Source organism: Capra hircus, chromosome 1 (genome assembly GCF_001704415.2).
Source record: "Capra hircus breed San Clemente chromosome 1, ASM170441v1, whole genome shotgun sequence".
Taxonomy (NCBI): Eukaryota; Metazoa; Chordata; class Mammalia; order Artiodactyla; family Bovidae; genus Capra; species Capra hircus.
In genome coordinates, this window is record NC_030808.1 from 86,024,886 (window position 1) to 86,051,713 (window position 26,828).

Consider the following 26,828-nt stretch of genomic DNA (forward strand, 5'->3'; position numbering starts at 1 on the left):
CCCCATCTATTTGCCATGAAGTGATGGGACCAGATGCCATCCATGATCTTCGTTTTCTGAATGTTGAGCTTTCAGCCAACTTTTTCATTCTTCTCTTTCACTTTCATCAGGAGGCTCTTTAGTTCTTCACTTTCTGTCATAAGGGTAGTGTCATCTGCATATCTGAGGTTATTGATATTTCTTCCAGCAATCTTGACTCCAGCTTGTGTTTCTTCCAGCTCAGAGTTTCTCATGATGTACTCTGCATAGAAGTTAAATGAGCAGGGTGACAATATACAGCCTTGACGTACCCCTTTTCCTATTTGGAACCAGTCTGTTGTTCCATGTCCAGTTCTAAACTGTTGCTTCCTGACATGCATACGGGTTTCTCAAGAGGCAGGTCAGGTGGTCTGGTATTCCCATCTCTTTCAGAATTTTCCAGTTTCTTGTGATCCACACAGTCAAAGGCTTTGGCATAGTCAATAAAGCAGAAATAGATGTTTTTCTGGAACTCTCTTGCTTTTTCGAGGATCCAGAGGATTTTGGCAATTTGATCTCTGGTTCCTGAGTATATGAGGATATATATTTAAACTTTATAAACGTTTAACTACGAACAGCTAAAATAAAACTCAGAAAAGGGGAAAAAAGCAACAGATGAGTGAACTATTGGATAAGCAAAATTAGTTGATCCTCAGGATGCCATGGTAGGGTTTTCCCTGGTGGCTCTCCGTAAAGAATCTGCCTGCAATTCGGGAGATCTGGGTTTGATCTCTGGGTTGGGAAGATCCCCTGGAGAAGGGACCGGCTACCCATTCCAGTATTCTGGCTTAGAGAATGCCATGGACAGAGGAGCCTGACAGGCTATAGTCCATTGGGTTGCAAAGAGTTGGACACAACTGAGCAACTTCCACTTTCACATGCAGTGGTAGAGAGTATTCCAGCCAAGAACACCCCTCATTGCAGAAAGCATAGTTTGAGACCTGTATCTTAGTTTAGGTTCTGTCTGGTTCTGTCCACTTACCCTCTTCAGGGAGCTTCAGTTTATTATCTAGGAACTGAAGGGATTAAATTAGTTCACTGTTTTGTCCTTTCCAGTTCTGAGAAGCTCTACAACACAGGGCATTAATTCAAACAACTACCGGTGCCAAGTAGGTAATCCAAATGAGTTAACTGATGTGTTTGCCATTCTAGATTTCCTTTTTAGAGATTAGGAAGCAATACAAGTTTTTGTGCTGAGTTAAAGATTTTACACATGTTAACAAATGAAAATGTAAAGAAAATAAAGGTGTAGGAACTCTGCGCTGCAAGTCAGCCAGCCACCTCTGCGCAGTTCACGTCTGCGGTTAGCTAAGATTGTAAGCTGGAAGAACCAGAAGTTAAATCAGACGAGGATCAAAACATCCAGCAATGTTTCCAGGGAGTTAATTCTGCTTCAAAATCGCTGTCTACTTCAGCATACCGAGATTTCACCCACTAATGAAACTCAAACGCCACTTGAACATTCTTTTCGTCAGCTTTCATCTGCCGCCTGGCGCAGTGCGGATCTGTGCCTTGCGGCCCCCGGGAGACCGCAGGCGCCGGATTTTACAGCCCCCGGGACCGCAGATGGGGATTATCCCGAGCTGCACGTTGAAGGACTGTTACGCCCGCACCTGGCAACCCCAAGGAACTCTGCGACCCCATAGACGGCAGCCCACCAGGTTCCCCCGTCGCTGGGATTCTCCAGGCGAGAATACTGGAGTGGGTTGCCATTTCCTTCTACAACGCATGAAAGTGAAAAGTGAAAGTGAAGTAGCTCAGTCGTGTCCGACTCTTAGCGACCCCATGGACTGCGGCCCACCAGACTCCTCCGGCCATGGGATTTTCCAGGCAAGAGTGCTAGAGTGGGGTGCCATTGACTTCTCCGAAGGAACCTCTGGAAGACTAAATTGATTCTCTTCCCTGGGTGCTCAAGAAGAAAAAGTTTCCCTGGATTCAGTGACAGTGTTTTCGACCGGAAGTTTTGCCTCAGGACCTCAGCGCTTCCGGTTTGGTAACTAAGGGCGCGAAACGGTTGCTAGAGCTCGGGTAGCAACTACTCTGGAGCTTTGAGAGTTCCTGGGGTTGCCTCAGGTGCCGCTCACGGGTGAAATGAGAAGGTGGCTCTTTCTTCTGCACTTTTTCTGAGGTCCCCTATCTATTTGTCACCATGAGTAGTGAATTCCTGGCGGAGCTGCGCTGGGAGGATGGGTTCGCTATCCCAGTGGCGAACGAGGAGAACAAGACACTGGAAGAGCAGGTAAGGATCAGGTGAAGAAGGCGAGGTGGGGCGGGCGAGGGAGAGGGGGCCTTTGGGGGAACTCTTTTGGTTGGCAGAAATACCCAAACTTTTATTTCTCTCGTTCCTTCCCTAATGCCATCTTTTCTTGGTTTACCTTTTCGGTACCATCTCTTTGCTCACCTGCTAGCCCTTCTCGGTACTTGGTAAGCGTTGATATCAGTCAATCCAATTGAAACGATAATTGGTATACAAGACTATAAAGTCTGAATCTTTACTCCCTCCTCTTCCCACTTCTTGCACTCATTTGCAACCTCCTGAGTAGTAGAGGAAAAAAGCGCCAGCTTTTTCCTGCCTCAGAATTAAGCGCGGTTTGCAAAGTGACTTCTGAGATTTGCGTAGCAACAGTTATTTGCGGAAGTTTGTAAACGAAACACGTATGGTTGACTTTTCTTTTTGAGTTTCTTCCTATGATATTTGAAATGACTCGAGGAAATGTTTTCAAGAGGGATGTTCTAGTAAGTATGTTCAGTGTGCAGTTTTCAGCTTTTCAAAGTGAGATTAAGTTGTCATAGAACAGTATAAAAATATTTTACGTTGCAAGGAGTATTTGGGGGATTCCCTGGTGGCTCAGCGGTAAAGAATTCGCCTGCCAATGGAGGAGAGGCGGTTCCATCCCTGGGTCCAGAAGATCCCCTGGAGAAGCAATAGCAATCCACTCCAGTATTCTTGTCTGAGAAATCCTCCCGTGGACAGAGAAGCCTGGTGGGTGTAGTTCGTGCGGGTTGCAAAGAGTCCGACAGGACTGTGACTAAACAACAACAAAGGAGTATTTTAACCAGCATGCAACCAAAGCACGGCAGTTGTTAAAAACTGTAACCAGCTCAGGAAACTTTTAAAGACCTTAAGTCTAATGTTCCATCACATGACAATGTGTTGTGTGGAAGAGTCCAAGAAGAACCTATGATGCTTACACTGCTTTAGAGAATGGAAGACAAGGTCTTCTCTCTTCTGAGAAATGAAAATGAAAATCCTCCGCTCTGCTTCTTGAAAATATAGTTTTAAAAATATTCTTACTTATTTACTTATATCTAATTAGATGGTTTTAGATTTTGCTTTTTAAGTGAAGAACTACATTGGGAAATATAAGAGATCTAGCACTGAATACTGAGGAATAATAATGTTAATAAGTATCCAGTCCTGGGTTCAGATCCTGTGTATCAGCGTTGAGTCAGTTTCTTCTTCTTAGTAAACTGGAGATAAGTAAAACAATCATTTCACAAGGTTGTTATACTGCTCTAAGGACATTAATATAGGTTAAGTTCCATTAAAATGTTCATTTTGGGTATTATTGCCATAATATGTCTTACAGGATTTTATATACTTACTTGAATTAGCTATTTAAAAAAATATTGAAGAACAATTAAAGAATAATGAGGACCATAATCACATCACCTAATAAACTCTGATATTAAAAAAGAAACTCTTGAAAGTTTAAAATATTCAAACAGAAGAGAAGGGTATAAAATAAAAAAATACAAGATATTCTCTCCCCAGAATACTCACTGTTAACCATATATATGACTATCATGGCTTTAAACAAATATCCTAGATATCATGATCTACAGGTAATAGACAAAATAGACAGGAATATTATAAAAATAAGATCCTATTATATGTGCTATTTTTAGCATAGAAATTTAATTTTACTTGTGTTTAAGAGGAGAAGATGAAAGAAATTATTGACTATCAGTGAATGTTACTTGGTTATAAGAGATAGTGGTTGTGAAAAAATTTCTGTAACCTTAAGAAAAACTAAATAAGAAAAATGAAATGGTTAAATTAAGTGTTTCTAAAAAAATTCTTTGCTTCATTTGTAGACAGTATGAGTTGACTCCCTGATCTTTCATTCTGCATCTTTGAAATGAAGAGATTAGCCCTCCTACCCTTTCTGCTACCTTCTTTTCACCATTAAAAATAGTGGTTTTATTATTTTTATATTATCAAGGTTTATTTTATTTGCATTCTATTCAATGCTCTTAATTTACTATAAGTGTTTAGTCTTAATTTTATATTTAATATGATTTAATGGTCTTTTATACAGCTACTTTACTAAGTTTATCTTATTTTGAAGTTTTCACTTTTGATTCATCTTTTGACTGGTTGGATACTTTTCATGTGCGGTTGTTTCAAGAAGGGCCCACAGTACTGTGCTTTGCCAGTCTGGTTCCTTGCACTGCCTGCTTTAACTTTATATTCCTTAAATCATAGTATCAGATCATCAAGATACTTTCTCTCTGCCTTACTACTTCCTCCTGGAATCCTGTGTTTCCCAAAGTGGACTGTTTTTCTGAAGCCTATTTCCGAGCTGTTAACCTGTGAATTCAGTTTATTCTTTTACTTGGTTGATGGTCTATTTCCTACATATATATCTTCTTTTTTTCTTGAGTCATTCCCTTATTTTGATGAACTACTTTCTTGTGTCTCCCTAAGAAGCGTCTATGTGAGGTAAACACTCTGAATCTGAAAATATTTTTATCTTCACATTTGATGGTAATTTGGCTGGATAAAAAAAAATCCTAGATTAAAAATAAAATTTCCACAGAATTTATCAAGAATTTTGCCCTATTGTCTTTCAAGCAGTGTTGATGGTGAATAATCTTACATTAAAATGATTTCCAGTTCTTATTTTTTTTAATTGATTTCCATTTCTTTGTAGGTTACTTTTTCATTTTCTGGAAGCCTTTAGAGTTTTGTTTCATCTTTATATAGCAGCTTTAATTTTGGCAACTATATCAATCATATTTTAAAATTTTCAGGTTATGTGCTTGTTGCTTTTTTGTGTCACATGGTCTTGTTTTAGGAGTATATTATCAATTACAATCTGAGTGTGTATGTATGTGTGTGTCTTTAGTTCTTGTCTTTTTTGTCCTGAATTATCTGTTTTCTTTGGAATTTCTTTATCTTGATGTCCCATACATTATGTAAGTTTTCAATAAGTAGCTGGTGATCCTTGCATATCCTTTTATATTTAAGAAAGAGGCAGTCAAATGTTGTTTGGGAGCTCTATGGGAAAGGAATTATCAAGTTGTGGAGAATTAATCATTATGCTTTAATTTAAAAAGCAGATTCTTTTGCTTTGGGTTAATTATGCAGTGATAAAAGTCATAATTGACAAAGAAAATAAAAGTGATAAAGTCCCAAACAACACAACAGCCAAATACATAAAAGTAAAAGCTATTATAAATGCTAGTAGACCTTGACAAAAATATGCAGTGAGGCACTTCAATATCTGGACTTCCCAGGTGGCGCAGACGTAAGGGATCTGCCTGCCAGTGCAGGAGATGCAAGAAGCCCAGATTTGACCCCTGGGTTGGGAAGATCCCCGGAGTAGAGAATAAAAACATGTTCTAATATTCTTGCCGGAAAAATTCTGTGGACAATGGGGACTGGTGTGCTACAGTCCATGTGGTCACAAAGAGTGGGACATGACTGAGTGACTGAGTGCACGCACGCACACACACACACCCACACACACGGCAAAAATAAAGATAAGCAATATATGAATAATACAACAAAAGTAAAAACAAAGAGAACATACATTCTTTAAGTATATGTTCATAAAGCACTTACAAAGGTAGATTGTGTACTAGACCAGAGCAAAAGCCTAAAAATGAATGATTAACCTTAAATACAGTATGCTAAGTGAAATAAGCTGGACACATAAGGTCAAATACTTGATATGATTTGGTAAGGTATGATTACCAAAGGTATGATTCCACCTATATGAGGTAACCTAGAGTAGTCAAATTCATAGACATAAAGTAGAATGGTGATTTCCAGGGGCTGGAGATAAGGAGGATGTGGGATTAGTATTTAATGGATTCAGAATTTCAGTTTGGGAGGATGAAAAATTTTTGGAAATGGATGCTAGTGATGGTTGTACAATGTGTGGATATACATAATGCCATTGTATTTAATATACACTGAAAAATGTTTAAAATGGTAAATTTTATGCTATATGTATTTACAACAATTAAAAATGAATGATAATTTTATAGGTCACATTTTCTGATCATAAGCCAACAGAATTAATAATAAACAGTTTAAAAGATTACTCTCCATTATTATGGACTGAATGTTTGTGTTCCTCTCCCAGTAATTCATATACTGAAGCCCTAACTCCCAATGTGATAGTCTTTAGAGGTGGGGTCTTTGGGAGTCAATTAGGTTTAGATGCGATCTAGATGGGGTGGGGACTGGGATTAGTGTTCTTATAAAAAGAGGAAGGAAACCTGGAAAAGGTTGATCCTCATGCCAGCCACCAAAGGGTAGTATCAAAGAATCTGCTAACCATCGGGCAATTGCACTCATCTCTCAGGCTAGTAAGGTCATGCTTAAAATCTTACATGCTGGGCTTCAGCATTATGCAAACCAAGAACTTTCAGATTTCCAAGTTGGGTTTAGAAAAGGAAGAGGAACTAGAAATCAAATTGCCAACATTTGCTGGATTATAGAGAAAGCAAGGGAATTTCAGAAAAACATTTATCTCTATTTCATTGACCGTGCTAAAGCCTTTGACTGTTTGGATCATGACAAACTGTGGAAAGCTCTTAGAGAGATGGGAATACCAGACCATCTTACCTACTTCTTGAGGAATCTGTATGTAGGTCAAGAAGCAACAGTTAGAACCCTGTATGGAACAACTGGTTGGTTCAAGATTGAGAAAGGAGTACAACAGGGCTGTCTGGTGTCACCTGTTTGTTTAACCTATATGCTGAGCATATCATGAGAAATGCTGGGCTGGGTGAATTACAAACTGAAATCAAGATAAGCAGGACCTCAACAACCTCAGATATGTGCTAATGGCAGAAAGCAAAGAGGAACTAAAGAGCCTCTTGATGAAGGTGAAGGAGGAGAGTGATAAGCTGGCTTAAGACTAAATATTAAAAAAACTAAGATCATGGCATCTGGCCCCATTACTGCCTGGCAAATAGAGTGGGGGGGGAATGTGGAAGTAGTGACAGATTTCCTCTTGCTGGGCTCCAAAATCACTGCAGATGGTGACTGCAGCCATGAAATCAGAAGACGTTTGCTTTTTGGCAGAAAAGCAATGACAAACCTAGACAGTGTGTTGAAAAACAGACATTACTCTGCCAACAAAGGTCTGTATAGTCAAGGCTATGGTCTTTCCAGTTGTCACATACGGTTGTGAGAGCTGGACCATAAAGAAGGCAGAATGGATCATAGAGGATCCTGCTGTGATTTATGTCGGAGAGTGTTTTGCCTTTTGCCTATGTTATCCTCTAGGAGTTTTATAGTTTCTGGTCTTACATTTAGATCTTTAATCCATTTTGAGTTTATTTTTGTGTGTGGTGTTAGAAAGTGATCTAGTTTCATTCTTTTACAAGTGGGGACATGGAAACAACCTAGATGTCCATCAGCAGATGAATGGATAAGAAAGCTGTGGTACATATACACAATGGAGTATTACTCAGCCATTAAAAAGAATACATTTGAATCAGTTCTAATGAGATGGATGAAACTAGAGCCGATTATACAGAGTGAAGTAAGCCAGAAAGAAAAACACCAATACAGTATACTGACACATATATATGGAATTTAGAAAGATGGTAATGATGACCCTGTATGCGAGACAGCAAAAGAGACACAGATGTATAGAACAGACTTTTGGACTCTGAGGGAGAGGGAGAGGGAGAGGGTGGGATGATTTGGGAGAATGGCATTGAAACATGTATACTATCATGTGAGAAACGAAGTGCCAGTCTATGTTCGATACAGGATACAGGATGCTTGGGGATGGTGCATGGGGATGATCCAGAGGGATGATATGGGGTGGGAGGTGGGAGGGGGATTCAGGATTGGGAGCTCGTATACACCCATGGTGGATTCATGTCAATGTATGGCAAAACCAATACAGTATTGTAAAGTAAAGTAAAAATAAAATTAAAAAAAAAAAAAAAAAAACCTCAAAAAAAAAAAAAAAAAAAAAAAAAGAAGGCAGAATGCCAAAGAATTGATACTTTCAAACTGTGGTACTGGAGAAAACTCTTATATGTCCCTTAGTCTGAAGGAGATTAAACCAGTCAATCTTAAGGGAGATCAACCTTGAATATTCACTGGAAGGACTGTTGCTGAAGCTGAAGCTCCAGTATTTTGGTCATCTCATGTGAACGGACAACTCGTAGGAAAAGTCCCTGTTGCTGGGAAAGATTGAGGGCAGAAGGAGAAGAGGGTATCAGAGCATGAAATGACAGGATGGCATCACCGATGCAATGAATATGAGTTTGGGCAAACTCCAGGAGATGAAGAGAGACAGGGAAGCCTGGTGTGCTGCAGTTCATGGAGTTGCAAACAGTTGGACACAACTGGATGACTGAACAACCAGAAGAGTAAGAGAGACTGTGGTCTTTAGAGGTAGGGCCTTTGGGAGTTCTAGACGGGGGGGCTCCAATACTTTGGTCACCTGATGCAAAGAGCCAGTTCATTGGAAAAGACCCTGATGCCCTGATGCTGGGAAAGATTGAGGGCAGGAGGAGAAGGGGACGACAGAGGATGAGATGGTTGGATGGCATCATCAACTCAAAGGACTTGAGTTTGAGCAAGCTCTGGGAGATAGTGAAGGACAGGGAAGCCTGACATGCTGCAGTCCATGGGGTTGCAAAGAGTTGGTCATAACTGAGCCACTGAACAAGGACAACAAGATATAGGGGAGAGGGGGTTGCACTGGGATTAGTGCTCTTGTAAGAAGAGGAAGAGAGACCAGGGCTCTTTCTGTCATGTGAGGGCACAGTGAGAAGCAGTCATTTGCAAGTCAGGAAGAAAAATTTCACTGAAACCAAATTGACTGGCACTTTGATCTTGGACCTCCTAGCCTCCATAATTGTGAGAAATAAACTTCCATTGTTTTAGCCACCCAGTCTATAATTTTTTGTTATGGCAGTCTGAGCTAAGATAGACATCTTAAATGCTTAGGCAAGTTTCTCAGAAATATATTCTGAATTGTTGTTGTTGTTCAGTCACCCAGTCATGTCCAACTCTTTGTCCCCCCTTGGAGTGTAGCACACCAAGCTTCCCTGCCCCTCAGCATCTGGATAGCTTTATATTAAAGAGACATTGAAAGGAGAAAAAAATCGCCTTCTAGAAAACAGTAAAAGGAGACTACTTCGTACCCACACCCATGTGTTCTCATTCATGTCCGGCTCTCTGGACTTCATAGACTGTAGCCCACCAGGCTCTTCTGTCCATGGAATGAAAAACAGCAAAAATCTTACAGAAAACTTGTAGCTTTAAATTCCTTTATATTTAAATCAGTGTCTTAGCTTGGGTTGCTTTACTGAAATAACATAGACTCAATAAAAAACAGACATTTATTTCTCAAAATTTTGAAGGCTAGAAGTCAAGATCAGGGTGCCATATTGGGTGAGAGCCCTCTTCCTGCCCTGTAGATGGCTGCCTTCTGGCTCTGTTCTCACATGGCTAAGACTGAGGGAGCTCTGGTCTCTCTTACTCTTCTTGAGTTCAGTTCTGTCACTCAGTCGTGTCTGACTCTTTGCGACCCCATGAATCACAGCACACCAGGCCTCCCTGTCCATCACCAACTCCCGGAGTTCACTCAAACTCATGTCCATCAAGTCGGTGATGCCATCCAGTCATCTCATCCTCTGTCGTCCCTTTTCCTCCTGCCCCCAATCCTTCCCAGCATCAGAGTCTTTTCCAATGAGTCAACTCTTCGCATGAGGTGGCCAAAGTATTGGAGTTTCAGCTTTAACATCAGTCCTTCCAATGAATACCCAGGACTGATCTCCTTTAGAATGGACTGGTTGGATCTCCTTGCAGTCCAAGGGACTCGCAAGAGTCTTCTCCAACACCACGGTTCAAAAGCATCAATTCTTCAGTGCTCAGCTTTCTTCAAAGTCCAACTCTCACATCCATACATGACCAATGGAAAAACCATAGCCTTGACTAGACGGACCTTTGTTGGCAAAGTAACGTCTCTGCTTTTTAAGATACTATCTAGGTTGGTCATAACTTTCCTTCCAAGGAGTAAGCGTCTTTTAATTTCATGGCTGCAATCACCATCTGCAGTGATTTTGGAGCCCCCAAAAATAAAGTCAGCCACTGTCTCCACTATTTCCCCATCTATTTCTCATGAAGTGATGGGGCCGTATGCCATGATGTTAGTTTTCTGAGTGTTGAGTTTTAAGCCAACATTTTCATTCTCCTCTTTCACTTGCATCAAGAGGCTCTTTAATTCCTCTTCACTTTCTGCCATAAGGGTGGTGTCATCTGCATATCTGAGGTGATTGATATTTCTCCTGGCAATCTTGATTCCAGCTTGTGCTTCTTCCAGCCTAGTGTTTCTCATGATGTACTCTGCATAGAAGTTAAATAAGCAGGGTGACAATATACAGCCCTGATGTACTTCTTTTCCTATTTGGAACCAGTCTGTTGTTCCATGTCCAGTTCCAACTGTTGCTTCCTGACCTGCATACAGATTTCTCAAGAGGCAGGTCAGGTGGTCTGGTATTCCCATCTCTTTCAGAATTTCCACAGTTTATTGTGATCTACACAGTCAAAGGCTTTGGCATAGTCAATAAAGCAGAAATAGATGTTTTTCTGGAACTCTCTTGCTTTTTTGATGATCCAGCGGATATTGGCAATTTGATCTCTGGTTCCTCTGCCTTTTTTAAACCAGCTTGAACATCTGGAAGTTCATGGTTCAGATATTATGGTGCTAATTTTCCCACAGTTATCTCTAAATCACAACACTATTTTATAACATTTAAAAGATCAGTAGATTTTAGAAATTCAAATGGATATTGAAAGAAGCAAAGTAAATGAAAATTTAATTTTCTTTTGATTTTATATTTTTTAATATGGTAAAAACTTAGCAGGACTTTGGTTGATCATAGCATTTATTATTTACAGTTATCAAAGCTGCAAGATGAAAGGTCAGCCATGCAAGATCAGCTACGTGACTATGAAGATCGAATTAATGCTATGACTTCTCACTTCAAAAATGTTAAGCAAGAGTTCTTGTTTACCCAGGTAAAATACTGTTTGAAATTTACATTGATTGTATCATGTGTAGTCATGGAACATTTCACATTGCATTTACATCTGTGATTTGATTTTAGAGATATAATAAGAAAGTTTCACATAACTAAATGATTATGAACGTAATCATTAAACCTGAAAGTAGGTAGAAAAAAAGATTTTTAGGAACTCTACTGCCACCAAATTCAAGGAACAATTAATTCATCAGGAGATATCATCATTCAGACAGCCTGATATAATATTAGGCAGCTGATTATATGAGAAGGGTGCAGTGATGGCAGTGCAGAGAAATGATGGCCTAAGTGGAAATAGATCTATTAAAACATTATAATAGAGTTTCTGTCTACTTTAAAAATTTTCAGCACAACTTCCTGGAGTGATTTTGAGAGGAGGCAAACTGTCAACACACTTCAATAGCCCTAAGGACACCACAATATTTTAGCATAGTTTAAGGACTGAATTTTATAATAACAATCCTGAGATAATAGAAAAGTTAATTTATGCTCAGGAAGTTAAGGTGACTAGGGACAGTACAATGCATTTTAGAAATATTAGTACAAACAATAAAAATTAAAACTTAGAGTAATTAATTAAGTAAGCATCTGTTTTATGGATAGTCTGTTCATGTGAAGAATCTCTTTCCCTGATGATGCCCAGAAAATCCAAAAGCACTGTAAATCAGCATTGGAGACTTTACTAGCTTCTCTCTCAAACTTTTTTTTTTTAAGTACAAATATGTAATTCTTAAAACTGAACAATCATGTTTCTAATACCAGTTTATAATTAATATAGATAAGTAACTATTTCATGGGTTTTTACAAGTCTCATTAGAAAGCTATAAATTTAATGAACTTTTAAAAACAATCCCAAGATTTTGGAATCCTGATGTGATTTAGTAGTTAATAAACAGTTTAGAATAACATCTTTTCCTCAAGTTATTATACCACTGAGTTGGGGATTTCAGAAGGAGAGATCTTCTTTAGGTGTATTTCATTATAGTCAAACTTCAAGTAGGCTAATAGAGATGAAAGAATAAACTTCCTTCAACACTAACAGCCTTAATAATGTAAAAACAATACCACTGGTGATAACTTTGAAGTCCTATAGGATCAGTAGGCAACAAATACAATTTTATTAAGTAAAACTTAACACAAAGGCATCACTGTATGTTAACATACTCTAAGGCATATTTACAACCATCACTGTTTACATATTATTTTAAAATTATTTCTCTTTATTGGATATGTGGTCAATTCTTATAAGCATACCATTTCCTAAGTATTTTAATATTAATTTAATTTCTTAGTTTTAAATAAATGAATTTTCTCTTTTAAAGTCTCAGTAGATAAACTTTGGTTTTCAACAGTTTCCCTAGACCAAAACTGAAAACTGCTGACAACATTTTTTCCTAGCACATTCCATGAACTGTCTTTCTCACAACTAGTAAGCAGCACTGCCTACACTGAGTCACAAAATCTAATGTGCAAGTTTCAGGGAAGTGGAATTAATAGTAGGTCATCTAAACATTTTGTGGGAACTTTGTTATTTTCTGTCTAGTTTTTTTTTTCCCTCCTCCCCTCCTCCTGTGTCCATAGGTCTGTTCTCTCTCTCTGTTTCTCCATCACTGCCCTGAATATAAATTCATCAGTACCATCTTTTTAGACTCCATATATATACATCAGTGTATGATATTTGTATTTCTCTTTTTGACCTACTTCACTCTGTTTAATAGGCTCTAGGTTCATCCACTTCATTATAACTGAATCAAATGCATTCCTTTTTATGGCTGAGCAGTATTCCATTGTATATATGTACTACAGCTTCCTATCCATTCATCTGTTGATGGACATCTAGGTTGCTTCCATGTTCAGGCTGTTGTAAATAGTGCTTAAATGAACATTAGGGTACATGTGTCTTTTTCAATTTTGGTTTCCTCAGGGTATATGCCTAAGAGTGGGATTGCTGGGTCATATGGTGGTTTTATTCCTAGCTTTTTAAGGAATCTCCATACTCTCTTCCATAGTGGCTGTATCCCACCAGCAATGCAAGTGGGCTTCCTTTTCTCCACACCCTCTCCAGCATTTATTGTTTGTAGACTTTTTGATGATGGCCATTCTGACTGGTGTGAGGTAGTATCTCATTATAGTTTTGATTTGCATTTCTCTAATAATGAATGATGTTGAGCATATCTTTTATTGTGTTTATTAGCCATCTATATGTCTTCTTTAGAGAAATGTCTTTTTTAGATATTTTCCCTACTTTTCAATTGGGCTGTTTGTTTTTCTGGTGTTGAGTTGTATGAGCTGCTTGTATATTTTGGGAATTAATTATTCATCAGTTGTTTAATTTGCTATTATTTTCTCCCATTCTGAGGGTTGTCTTTTGACCTTGTTTGTAGTTTCCTTTGCTGTGCAAAAGCTTTTAAGTTTAATTAGGTCCCACTTGTTTTTTTTTTTTTTGTTGTTGTTGTTTTTATTTCATTACTCCAGGAGGTGGGTAAGAAGATCTTGCTTTGATTTATATCATTGAGTGTTATACCTATGCTTTCCTCTAAGAGTTTTATAGTTTCTGATCTTACATTTAGGTCTTTAATCCGTTTTGAGTTTATCTTTATATGGCATTAGGAAGTGCTCTCATTTCATTCCTTTACATGTAACTGTCCAATTTTCCCAGCACCACTTATTGAAAAGGCTATCTTTGCTCCATTGTATATTCTTGCCTCCTTTGTCAAAAATAAGGTATCCATAGGTACTTGGGTTTATCTCTGGGTTCTCTGTCTTGTTTCATTGGTCTATATTTCTGTTTTTGTGCCAGTACCATACTGTTTTGATGACTGTAGCTTTCTAACGTATATAGTCTGAAGTCAGGAAGGTTGATTCCTCCAGCTCCATTCTTCTTTCTCAAGACTGCTTTGGCAGTTTGGGGTCTTTTGTGTTTCCATATGAATTGTGAAAAATGCCATTGGTAGTTTGATAGGGATTGCATTGAATCTGTAAATTGCATTTGGTAGTATCGTCATTTTCACAATATCGATTATTCCTACCCAGGAACATGGAATGTCTCTTTTAAAGTCTCAGTAAACTTGGTTTCCAGCAGCTTCCCTAGACCAAAACTGAAATCTGCTGAAAACATTTTTTTCCTTGCACATTCAATGAGCTGTCTTTCTTTCTCACAACTAGTAAGCAGCACTGCCTACACTGAATCACAAAATCTAATGTGCAAGTTTCAGAGAAGTGGAATTAATAATAGGTCATCTAAGCATTTTGTGGGAACTTTGTTATTTTTTGTCTAGTTTTAGTGTTATTTTATAATTTTAAAATGTAAAAAGTCTTTCTCTTTTGTATGTTATTCTGTAGTCTCTTTGCAAAGCCAGAGATCATGAGATTGAAAGTGAAGAACATTTTAAGATGATTGCTGAAAGAGAACTGGGACGAGTGAAGGATGAAATTCAACGACTGGAAAATGAGATATCTTCAATACGGGAAAAAAAAAATGATAAGGAAGTATGTGTTGAACTGTTACCTAAAATTTTGTGCAATTGCTCCTTCTTCCTTCACCAAATAAACGTTGATTTTTTTTTTTTTTTTTCTGTATGGGAAAGACATTTAGTTTCCTGACATTTACTTATGTTGTTTTTTGGACAATGAAAGTCACATGGAGCTGTGATTTAAATCAACAATGATAGAATATTACATTTATTTTCTCAGTGTTCACTTACCAAATAGTCATTGAGCCTTACAATATGTGAGGTACCCTGCTGTCTGCCTATTACACCATACTAGGCATAATTTATTTATAAGTGCTACATTTAAAAAATCTACATTTAAAAAGTCACTTATAATTTTGAATTTCATTTTTCAGTCAGAATTTTTACCTTTCATATTATCAACCTGTGACTCTAATATTAAAGTACTATAACCTGTTTTTCTCTTTTCCTTAGCTTTTAGTTACTTGGTTGGGAGCGCTTTCCAAATTCAATTCTTCTCTTTACATGTGTATATACTTATGGAAATGTATTTGTATATATGGAAATATATATATATTCTTATACATATATAATAAATATAATATTAAACGTAAACATATATACGTACAATAAGTATATACACACATATATAAATATATATGGATGTATCCATATATATTTGTATATATACATCTGGGTCTCCTGCATTGCAGGCATATTCTTTACTATCTGAGCCACCAGGGAATCCTATATATACACATACATACCTATTTTATCATGTTAATTTGTATTTGTTTGTGTATTGATCTGTTTTCTTTTATGAATCTAAATTTGTTAAATACATTGAAAAATATTTTATCTCCTTAATTACTATATTCATTTTAATTAAATGTGCTTCCAAAATTTCTATATAATAGACCTTTTAGAGACAGCAATCTGATTGGAAATGGGGCTGAAGAGAACTTGCCTTGGGCTTGAGTTAGCATATGAGGCACATTATTTTTATTATAATTTCATATCTGCTTAGGTAGTTTTGGTAGAGTGACTAATGAGATTGCTCTAGGGGAGATACCCTAATGTCTTTTTAAGTAAACTTTGACTCAACTATTGTTCTCAATTTGATAATCACTTCCCTCTATTTCAGAACTAAAGAACTGAAGTACAGTATGATAGTTATATAATTAAATATGATATGTTGTATACATCTGGAGACTGGGGGCAGAGACAAGATTTCTTTCTTCCTTTTAAATATGTAATGTTATGTTTTATTTTAGTTTGCATAGTAAATAGTGTTTTGTTATTTCTCCCTGTTCCCTCTCTTTGGAAATTAGAATTCCATATTTAAAACTACTCAAAAATTGGATGGTTTGAAATGTCAAATGAACTGGGACCAGCAAGCATTGGAGGCCTGGCTGGAAGAATCAGCTCATAAAGATAGTGATGCTCTCACTCTTCAGAAGTATGCTCAGCAAGATGATAATAAGATTAGGGTGAGATGTTATACATTGTAGTGTTAGATTTTCTCTGAATCTATAGTAAAGCAACCTGTAATTTAAATTGGACTTATAATTTTAAAGTAGTGCTTAAACATTTTGGGTCTAATAAAGCCAATTATCCTCTCTCTAGAGAAATGAATGTACTCTAATACTCACACAATCTTGATGCAACTTTTATAGCTCCTCTAAAGCCCTTTGACCATTTAAGGATCTTTGGACTCCAGGTTAAGAATCCTGATTGAGAAGGTTTCTCAAAAGCATTTCAGAAAATAAAGTTTTGTACTAGAACTATGTATTAATATTTTAACTTATTTTGTATAATGGTTTGAATATTACAGATAATTTTTGCTGATTTGAGACTATAGTGCTATTAATTATTTAATATATTATAATATATTAAATAAAATAATAATTATTATAACCACTACTTAAAAATCTACTTGTGATTAAATCTGGTGATATATTAGTATCATGAAACATTCTGTTTTCTAACAAGTTAAAACTGCATGCATTAGTTACAGTAACCTTAAATGAAAATTTATTGTTTAATTTTTTTTTCTAACTCATTTAAAAAAGTATTAAAAGTCTTTTTAGAAACAATTGGGTTTCCATTGAAGTTAGAAGATAAAGAATATATATATTATTTGGAGTTATTTTAGATGTCAACTGAATATGTGTCTTATAATATGTATAATATGTATATGTATCAGTTCAGTTCAGTTCAGTCGCTCAGTCGTGTCCAACTCTTTGCATATGTTATAATATTAATGTGGGATATGCTAACAGCTTTTATATTAGTAAAATGATAATTATGAATATTTTTGTATGTAACTACATTCTAGGCCCTGACCCTGCAATTAGAAAGACTGACTGTGGAATGTAATCAGAGAAGAAAGGTACTTGACAATGAATTTGCAGAGACTCTAAGTGTACAGGTTGGTTTAGTAAAAATTTTTATTTCTTAATTGTCAAAATGATGTTCATAAAAGCACTTAAATTCACAGAAATATTATTTGGTCTTCATTTTACAGTTAGAATTGGATAAAGCTGCCCAAGATTTTCGAAAGATTCATAATGAAAGGCAAAAACTCATTCTACAGTGGGAGAGCACAATAGAACAGATGCAGAAGAGAGATAAAGACATCGATAACTGTGCTGTGGTAAAGTGGTTGTTTGGTTCTTTCAACGTTCAGCTGTATTTATTTCTTTTTGTATTTAACTCATTCATTTCAAATTAAATCACACTATTATTTGAAAGTCACTTTTGTAGCATGATCCAATAGTTTGGGTAAATGTTTTCTAAAGCTGGTTCTGTATCTATTTGGAAATGTGATTTTATGAAGGTTATCTACTTATGGTATATAATGCCGAAGACTGAGTTCTAATATCTCTGAAATGTGAAACAAGAGAAAATCAACAGACAACTTTATTGCAGCAAAGCCAATGCCTTGACTCATATATACGTGGTTGTCCACGATGCCTTGGATTTAACATGTGTGCTGTTTCTGTGTGAATCAAAAGGTGTAGGGAAATGAGCCTCATGGGTAGCCAAGAAAGAAGGATGGAGAGGCAGGAAAGAAACCTTGACTGCAATAAATTGTCCCTTTGGAAACTGAGTTACCATTCAGAATGGGGTAAAAGTTCTGAAGGGGAGGAACACCATGCTGATTAAACACGGGTCTAGTGTTACCTTCTGCTCCTTTCAGAGGTAATTTAGGAAAACTTTTTGGGGAAGTCATTAAAGAGTGAAATAGTGGTGAGTGAAAATGGGAAGATTAGGGAAGTTGGGGAGGGAGAAGGAATTGAGGAGGAAAGAAGGCACGTAGGAAATGTGTGAACTTCCATTCTGAATATACTCCATGGAAAGGCATTTGGCAAGCAATTCAGGTCACTGAAGTTTGGAATTCTGATACTGGATGTGGTTTACTTGTTATGTGTAATTTATATGAAAATGTTGTTTCTGTATTTTAAATTTCTGTGCGTAATCATTTTATCAAGAAAATGGTTTATGTCTCCTTAGAGGGGAGTTGGAAGAACCAGTCTTAACTATGAGTTCCTCTTATTTCTTGCTACTAATGTTGGTTTCTCTTTCTTGCTTTATACTGGTTTCAAACATCAAGTCCTGACTGCTTCCTCTGTGTAGGTCACATCTAAGACTAAGATCTAAGACTGCAAATCCATAATCTGAATGCTCATACAATCCTGTAGCTGAAGTTACTCAGCCTGCTGACTTGGTGGAATCCACAGCCTACAGCTCTCTGGTTACATCCTCAGTGATTCCTTATTCACAGGGTGACATCTCCTGGCTATATGTATTGAAAAAGACTAGGAAGGGTGCTCAGAAGTGGTTCCATAGGTAGTGGGATGCCTCTAAGTGTTTAACAACTAGCTCTTGATTTGTGGTATTTTTGATCTGTGGCATCACCTACATGAAAACTTAACTGTGAATAGATTGCCCTGTTAATGCCTGTAATGTAGGAATTAAAGCTTCTGAGTAAGTGGTAGAAAATTAATATAAAGCAGGGAATTCTAGAATAATTATTCGACACATACAAATTTAGAAAGTTTTAACCTATCCTTTGGTTGAATGGACGCAGTAGAGATATAGAATGTTACAATTATAAAATGTTAATTGTTATATATATGGGAATACTTGAGTAAACAAATCTATAATGTGTTTTAAAATGCAGTGAATTTCAGATGTATATTGATTTAATATGCTAATATGTACAATATTACATGTAGCATTTCTAAAACTTACCAACTTCAGAAACATAGCCTCCTCTGACCCAGTCTCTTGAGATTAGTTGTTTGGTGAGACTCTATTTCAGAAAACTTGAAAGAAATATATCTTAGGGTAAATTTTCCTTCTCTCTCCAACTCATCTAACATACTGTCATCAGAATCACCTGAAAAACCACATATGATCTTTTTATTCCCCAACTCTAAGATCTTTATTCCATACTGCTTAAAACTTGACTGTCCTTAACATGGCAATTGAAAAGTTGAATTCTTCACCATTTGGCCCTAACCTCTGCCTTCCACCCTTCATCTCTGTCATCTGTATCCACTCTTTCTTAACATCCCCCCATTCCATCTTTGCCCTCCCACCCTACACTTTAACCATGTTAGAGTATTTATGCATCCCCACTTACCTTTTTAGGCCCGACTCAAATGAAGCCTCTTAGGTAATGCTTTTAATGATTTATCTTGGGTAGATTTCATCATCTCTTTGCTCCCATGGTACTTTGTCCACACCACAGTTACTACTTTGCATATTCAGTTATTTTGTATCTCCACGACCAGCAGGAAGCCTGAGTGATGAAGATATTCCTATTGAAACAAATAGCAAAAATAATATTCTCAAAAAATGAAAAAAAACTGGTCTTGTTAAACTGGTCTTGGAAAACTGCACTGAAATGTGAAAGCTATTCAATACTGTTTTATTTTTTAGATGTCACCTTTTCTTGATAAAAGACTGACATTTTTCTTATCCCTTTAGCAAAGTACCAGATGGATGAAATAAAATATAGGGTTCTTTAAAAACATGAGCTTATAGATATTAGTGGCATACTAATATTTTATTTTATTCATTTAAATTAGTCTCTCCTTAAATTTTGGTAGAATAAGTACTATAAAAACTGAATTCCTTTTAGTTTTAGTTTTATTTGTCATATTACACATGTATTTAATGTGTATTTCAAATTCTAGGCATTAGCAAGGATAAAGCAAGAAATAAGAGAAAAAGAAAATCTGGTTAAGGAAAAAATCAAGTTTTTGGAAAGTGAAATTGGGAATAACACAGAGTATGAAAAAAAAATTTCTGTTGCTGATCGTAAAGTTTTAAAATGTAGAACAGAATATCAACGTCATGAAGCTAATAGAATTCAGCTGAAGGATGAGGTATGTCAATTAAAAGGACTGGTTTGTGTTTATAACAAATAACTATACAGATAAGCATAAAGGCTTTCCTTTGTTAAGGACCTGCTTTTAGTTCTTTTTGTTACATTCCTTCGTATTGTGAAACTTGAACTTTTAGGATACACTAGGGCTTTCCTGGTAGCTCAGACGGTAAAGCGTCTGCCTACAATGCGGGAGACCCGGGTTCAATCTCTGGGTCGGAAAGATCCCCTGGAGAAGGAAATGTCAACAACCCACTCCAGTATTCTTGCCTGGAAAATCCCATGGATGGAGGAGCCTGGCTACAGCCCATGGGGTTGCAAAGAGCCGGACACAACTAAGTGACTTCACTTTCACTTTCTGTTGAAACCTTGATTGGGTAAAGGCAACAGGGGGCTGTCATTCAGGTGGTATAAAGGGTTCCCCTGGTGTTGTGCAGTGCCCAACTTTCCTATCACACGTGGTATTTTGTTATTAACTCAAGGCAAAAGACTTCTGAAAAGTCTAGGCTGGAAATCATAAGATAAAGGAAAATAGATAAATGTGAAGATGAATTATTGACATTGGTGATATTTTGAAGTGTCTTTCCAGAAATACATGCATATGGTGGTTTTACCACTCAAATTCTAGCAGAAACTACTGTTGAAGTTCAGTGTTTTACCTTGTTAAGGGAAAACATTTCAGTGTAGTAATGGGACAATGTAGTGGTATAATGTCTTTAAACAGAGAGAATAAAATCTTCTGCTTTGGTCTGTTCTTCTTTTGAGCATACATGTTAACTAGATTATTCCATGGGTAGAGTTAGCAATTCCCATAGTTAGCAAATTATCTGAAGTTACTGATATTTGGATGGGAAATTGAAACATTGCAGAGCATTTCATTTTATAAGTTGTTATACTTTATATTTCTGATAAAGAAGGAAAGTTTTTTCTGTCTGAAGAGAATAAGTAAGATCTTGCAAAAGCAAAAAAGTGAATTTCTTACATAAATTAAATGTCACAGCTAATAGCTCATTCTCCAAAATTTTAAAGCTTAAACCAGTTGTAGAAAAAAATGTAGGTATTCATTTATTTATAATTTATTTATTGAGATAGACTTCACATATCAAATACACTCTCTTAAAGCATACAATTCAATACTTTTTAGTATTTTACAGAATTGTGAAACCATTATCACTACCTAATTTTAGAGTATTTTGGGTCTTTCAAAAAGAAACCGCATACCCATTAGCAATGGCTTTCCTTCTGTCCCTCTCCTCCTCCAACCCAGGCCCTGGCAACTCCTGATCTACTTTGTCTCGGTGGATTTGCCTATTTTGGTCATCATACAACATGATGCATTTTGTGTCAGGATTTTTTTTACTTACATAATGTTTTCAAGGTTCTTATAAGATGTAACATGTAAAAGTACTTCATTTTTTCTCAAAATTTTTTTATTGTGGTGAAATACATACACAATTTACCATCTTAACTGTCTTCAGATGGACAGTTTAGTGTTAAACACCTCGCTAATGTTGTACAACCACCACTATCAACCATCTTCATAACTCTTTCCTTGTAAAGCAGGAACTCTGTACCCATCGAACAATAATTTCCCATTTCCCTGTCCTCCCAGCCCCTGGAAACCACCATTCTACATTCTGTCTCTATAATTTTAGCTACTCTAAGTACCTCATATAAATGGAGTCATAAAATACTTGTCTTTTTCTGGCTGGCCTATTTCACTCATTTTTCTTAGCATAATGTCCTCAAGGGTCATCCATGTCACAGCATATGTCAAAATTTTGTTCCTTTTTAAGGCTGAATAGTATTCCATTGTACGTATATACTATATTTTGCTTATCAATTCCCCTGTCAATGACCTTGGACTGCATTCCTGTTTTGGCTATAATGAATAATGCTGCTGTGAGCATGGGTGTAGAATTATCTCAGAATTGCCTTATCAAACAATAATTGCATTTTTAATTTTTGGAAGAATTACCACACAATGGTAGTACTATTTGATATTTGCACTAACAGTGCACAAGGGTTCCAATTTCTCCACATCCTCATCCACACTTGTTGAGATTTTTTGATGGTAGCTATATTAATGGTTGTGAAATGGTATTTCAATGTAGTTTTGATTTTTGTTTACCTAATGATTAATGATGTTGAGCAGTTTTTCATGTGCTTATTTACCTTTTGTATCTCTTCTCTGGAGAAATATCTATTCAAGATCTTTGACCATTTTTGAATCAGGCTTGTTTATTGTTGTTGTTGAGTTTTAGAAGTTCCCTATATATCCTGGATATTAGTCCCTTATCAGATATATAATTTGTAGTTATTTCCCCCTCATTCTTTGTGTTTCGTTTTTGCTCTGTTGATATTACTTTTGCTGTACAAAAATTTTTAGTTTAATGAAGTCAAACTTGTCTATTTTTCTTTGATTGTCTGTGCCTTGGTGTCATATCCAAGAAATCATTGCCGAATGCAATATTGTGAAGCTTTTGTTCTATGTGCTTTTAACTCATATATAGATCTCTATAATTTGTCAGTTCTTATAAGTCATTTGAAATTTATTATCAGATCAAAAAGAAAAATTGTTAACTATGTTACAGAAACATGGTTATTATGTTTGTCACTGTTATGTAGGTTAGAAATGAATGTGTTCAGAATAAAAATTCTCAGAAATGAAATTATAAGATATAGAGTAAATATATAATTTCTGTCTGTTAACTAATAAATAGCTGGATTCTTTAAAAGCCACTGTGAATAGAAGTTCCAGTGATTTAGAAGCTCTGAGGAAAAATATTTCCAAAATAAAGATGGACATTAATGAAGAAACAGCAAGGTAAGAAAAAAGATATTTAAGAATGTTTGTAGTTTTTTAATATTTCTAGAAAAATTATTGAATATTGGTTTTTTGGTTCAATAACTATAAAATTATAGCTACTAATTTATTAAACCTAAACAATTTTTACTGAGTTTTTCGATACAAAGCTTTAGGAGCAATATTTTTGTGACCTACTAAATATATGCTGGTATTAAAAGGTTTATGGCACAAGAAGCTTCACGTTATATGAAGAAATCTTAGGATAAACTGTTCTTTCTTTGTTTGCATTAAATATCTTTTATACATGTTTTCTGCTTTTTCCTCATAATTCTCTATAGGTTACACAAAATTAAAAATCATAATCAGATTGTAAGAAAAAAATTAAAGGAGATAACTGAGAAAACTATGTCTGTAGAGGAGAAAGCTACCAACTTGGAAGACATGCTAAGGGAGGAAGAAAGAGGTGTGAAGGTAAAGTTTAGTTTCAGTTTTTAAAAAATTACAGCAAATTTAGTAATAGTGAATAAACTAGAGTCTTGAGATCAGACGAGCAGGAGGTCTTTTAATAAACCTGTGATTTCTGAGGTTATCACATTTGTAATTAGACTGTTGAGTTGTTGAACCTCTTTTTATTTTAAGCTCTTAATTCTCCATGTGCTTCACTTTCAGCATTTAACTTTGATGTCATCTCTGAAAGGTAGATCCTCTGAGATTCCATGTCCTCCCAATGCCTACTGTGTCCTTGTCCCTGTTTGCAATCCATATGTATTTTCTTAAATTGCAAATGTATCTTGAAAAATGCCCTTGTTTTACAGCTGATTTCTACCTGCCATCAGTTTTTGCTTGTGATCCAATTCCCTCCCAGCAGTCTGCATTCATTACATATATTTCTTCAGCATCTGCTGTCTCTTTAACCTCTTCCAGCTTGGCACCATTATTGGTAAATGGGCTTATAAATGCTAACACCTTACTAACTTCCCTGGCACCCCCTTTCTACCATAATCCGTTCAGCATTCTGGTAGCATTAAAGCCAATTTTTGAGGAACTGGAATAGGCTAGTTGGCCATTTCCTCTTTGAAAACTCCAAATGATTTGTGTGACCTGTCACATAGGCAACTGGGTAGGCACTACTTCTTGCTTTTACTCTTTTTTGTCTAATGGGGGAAGAGGAAGGGCAGCTCAAGGTGCTTGTAGAATCTCCCATTTGCAGAGGCTTGTTTCAAGTATGGTTTCATTTATATCTGGATAGAATCCAGCTTCCTTAGTGTGCTGTTGTATGTTTAAAATCCTGAGTAACAACGTCATGCAACAATCTTGATTTGAGTATTATTTGAGTCCAAATCATACAACATTATTTTAAAAAATGTTATGACTTTTTCCCCTCAGAAAGCATGATTTTCTGTTAGCACATGAAATGGGACAGTATTGGAGCTTATTAGAAATCTTAAAGACTGTGAATTTTATATGAAATAAACCTTCTGAAGAAAGAATTAAAAACTAGTGATATTTAAAAAGAAATTAGCTGAATTAATAAACAGTAAGGTTGGCCACATGTGTGAGCAGGGCTGTGCTTGGGGTTTTGTTTGTTTGGGAAAAATCTCAGCCCTATATGTTTTGCTGACTTATTTACCACCAAGCCCTGACTTTAAAACTCAGCCAGGCAGTCATTGAGAAGGTCCTGAACCCAGTGGAAATTTTCTATTATATGAAAAGCAATATATTTTATAAGCTTGTATATCAGATTAGGTTTCTTCATTTGTGAAAATTCAGATGTACCAATCACAGACTTCTTTTGTTACATATTGAGGTTCATTGGAGGCCAAAGAGAAATATGCTTACCTGTCTATAACAGCACAGAAGGAAATTATTTCAACATTCTAAAATGAGAGCTTTCAATAGATCTTGGCATGTGAGATCTATTTGAAGTCTAGAATACATTAATGTGACACTTTGAGGTCAAGACAGACCTGCCTCCTGAGACGGGAGAAGTGAAAATTGGGTACTGGTTTCTGTTTCCTTGTGGGCTGCATGGGTAGGGAAGTCAGCTGCAGGCAAAATGTGAGTAAGGAATAGTGCCAGTAGTGTGTTAGTGCCAGTGCTTACCAGCTCACAAAAGCTGATAGTTAAATTTTCTGGAATTTTATAAGTCAGCTGCTAAATGTAGCTACTATTAAAAATCAAACTATATAGACTCACAATTAAATAAATTATATTAAAAACAAAGTAAAAAGTACTCAGCACATATCACTTCTAATTAGTTTTCTACACTTTCCTGTTGTCTATGCTTTTAAGGTTACTTAAAATTACTAACATCTATCATATCTGTAGTGGTGTTGTTCAATCACCAAGTTGTGTCCGACTATTATACTATCTGTATAGTAGATATACTGCGTAATGATCTGCAACTGCATATCTCTTCCCAGCTTTGAATATAGAGGAATCATGTGAGTAGCTTGAAATTGGCCTTAGTGGGAATATAAATAATTATGGAAATCAGCCTCTTATTCCTAACCTTCCATCTACTAGAAACCTGGTGGTTAAGCATTTATCTGCTCACCACTGAATAGTGCTGAAAAGAAGGTGGAAGAGTTCTTCCCTTAACATTTTCAAGACTTTAGTAAACTTTGGGAACTTATAAGCTGTGTGTTTTCAATGTATTTTATGTTCCAAAGAAACCAGTGAAAATGGTCAAGTTCTAAGGCTAAGGTGACACAGGGTAGATGACGTATCAAGGTATATGATATAGGAATAGTGGATGAGAGTAGACTACAAGCAATGTTGGGAATGTGTTGAAATTGTAAGAAGGGCTTTATACTCTCTAGGGCTAAAATGAAGGTTCATTGATGAACCCCTAAATTATAATATTCATTCAGTAAAACATTTAAAGGTATTATATTACATTAATCATTGTTATTCTTATTATCAGGAAGTAGAAGTTCAGTTGAACATAGTGAAAGATGTGTTATTTAAGAAAGTTCAGGAATTACAGACTGAAACAATGAAAGAAAAAGCTCTCGTATCTGAAATTGAAGGAACCCGTTCTTCTCTAAAGCACCTCAACCATCAGTTACGTAAACTGGACTTTGAAACCTTGCAGCAGCAAGAAATTATGTACACTCAGGTAGATGTTACTCTTATAAATGTCTTTATATTGATTTGTCATAATTGTGATGGTCAGGATACCGCAGTGTCCTAAGAAAAAGATTTCTATGAACTCTTGAGGTTGGGGAGGGGGGCATAGACAGATGCTACAGACTGCAGGGGGTGTGGGTTCCATCTCTGGCCAGGGAACTAAGATTCTATATGCTGCATGGTGCAGCCAAAAAGCAACAACAAAAAGAACTCCTAAAACCCCTGCAGAACTGTATGTTATGCATACATGAGCCTCTCCACCCCTGTCCCTGGACCAATAGGTTAAAAGTATTTTTAAAGTTTTCCATTTTGGTTCTCTTTACATATTCTGTCCGTGTTAATTGTTTAATGTCCTCCCTCTCTACATCTTAATTTCTGCATCTTATATATTCTTAATTTCTCAGAATTACAGATGCTGAAGTATAATTTTCAAAATATTGTTTAAAAGTTCATCATATTTGAGCCTTTCATGGCTAACAATCTGTGACTTTTTTGTACTCTGTAGAAAAATACCCTCCAAAATCCATGTCCATGTAAACCTAGTAGATTTACTGATATTCTATGATGATAGTATGATAAATACCCACCTAACTGCTCTATTATATTTTCAGATTAGTTGTGTGTTTTTATCATATACTCTGGTTGTTGAAGAATAGTTTACTGTTTCTCCCCTTGGAGTAAGAAGGACTTCATCACTAGAAAATTA

The 26,828-nt window shown here is 36.2% G+C and overlaps 1 protein-coding gene across 1 annotated transcript in view; it reads left to right on the forward strand.

Annotated features, from left to right (window-relative positions):
* CCDC39 (coiled-coil domain containing 39) overlaps positions 1,856-26,828 on the forward strand; it is a 57,138-nt gene continuing 32,165 nt past the window's right edge. The window contains exons 1-10 of the mRNA XM_005675228.3: positions 1,856-2,257; positions 11,189-11,308; positions 14,674-14,820; positions 16,115-16,273; positions 17,122-17,214; positions 17,311-17,439; positions 19,991-20,182; positions 22,905-23,008; positions 23,329-23,461; positions 25,917-26,111. Coding sequence (XP_005675285.2) covers positions 2,168-2,257; positions 11,189-11,308; positions 14,674-14,820; positions 16,115-16,273; positions 17,122-17,214; positions 17,311-17,439; positions 19,991-20,182; positions 22,905-23,008; positions 23,329-23,461; positions 25,917-26,111 — 1,362 coding nt within the window. The 5' untranslated portion in view covers positions 1,856-2,167. The remainder of the gene's footprint in view (positions 2,258-11,188; positions 11,309-14,673; positions 14,821-16,114; positions 16,274-17,121; positions 17,215-17,310; positions 17,440-19,990; positions 20,183-22,904; positions 23,009-23,328; positions 23,462-25,916; positions 26,112-26,828) is intronic.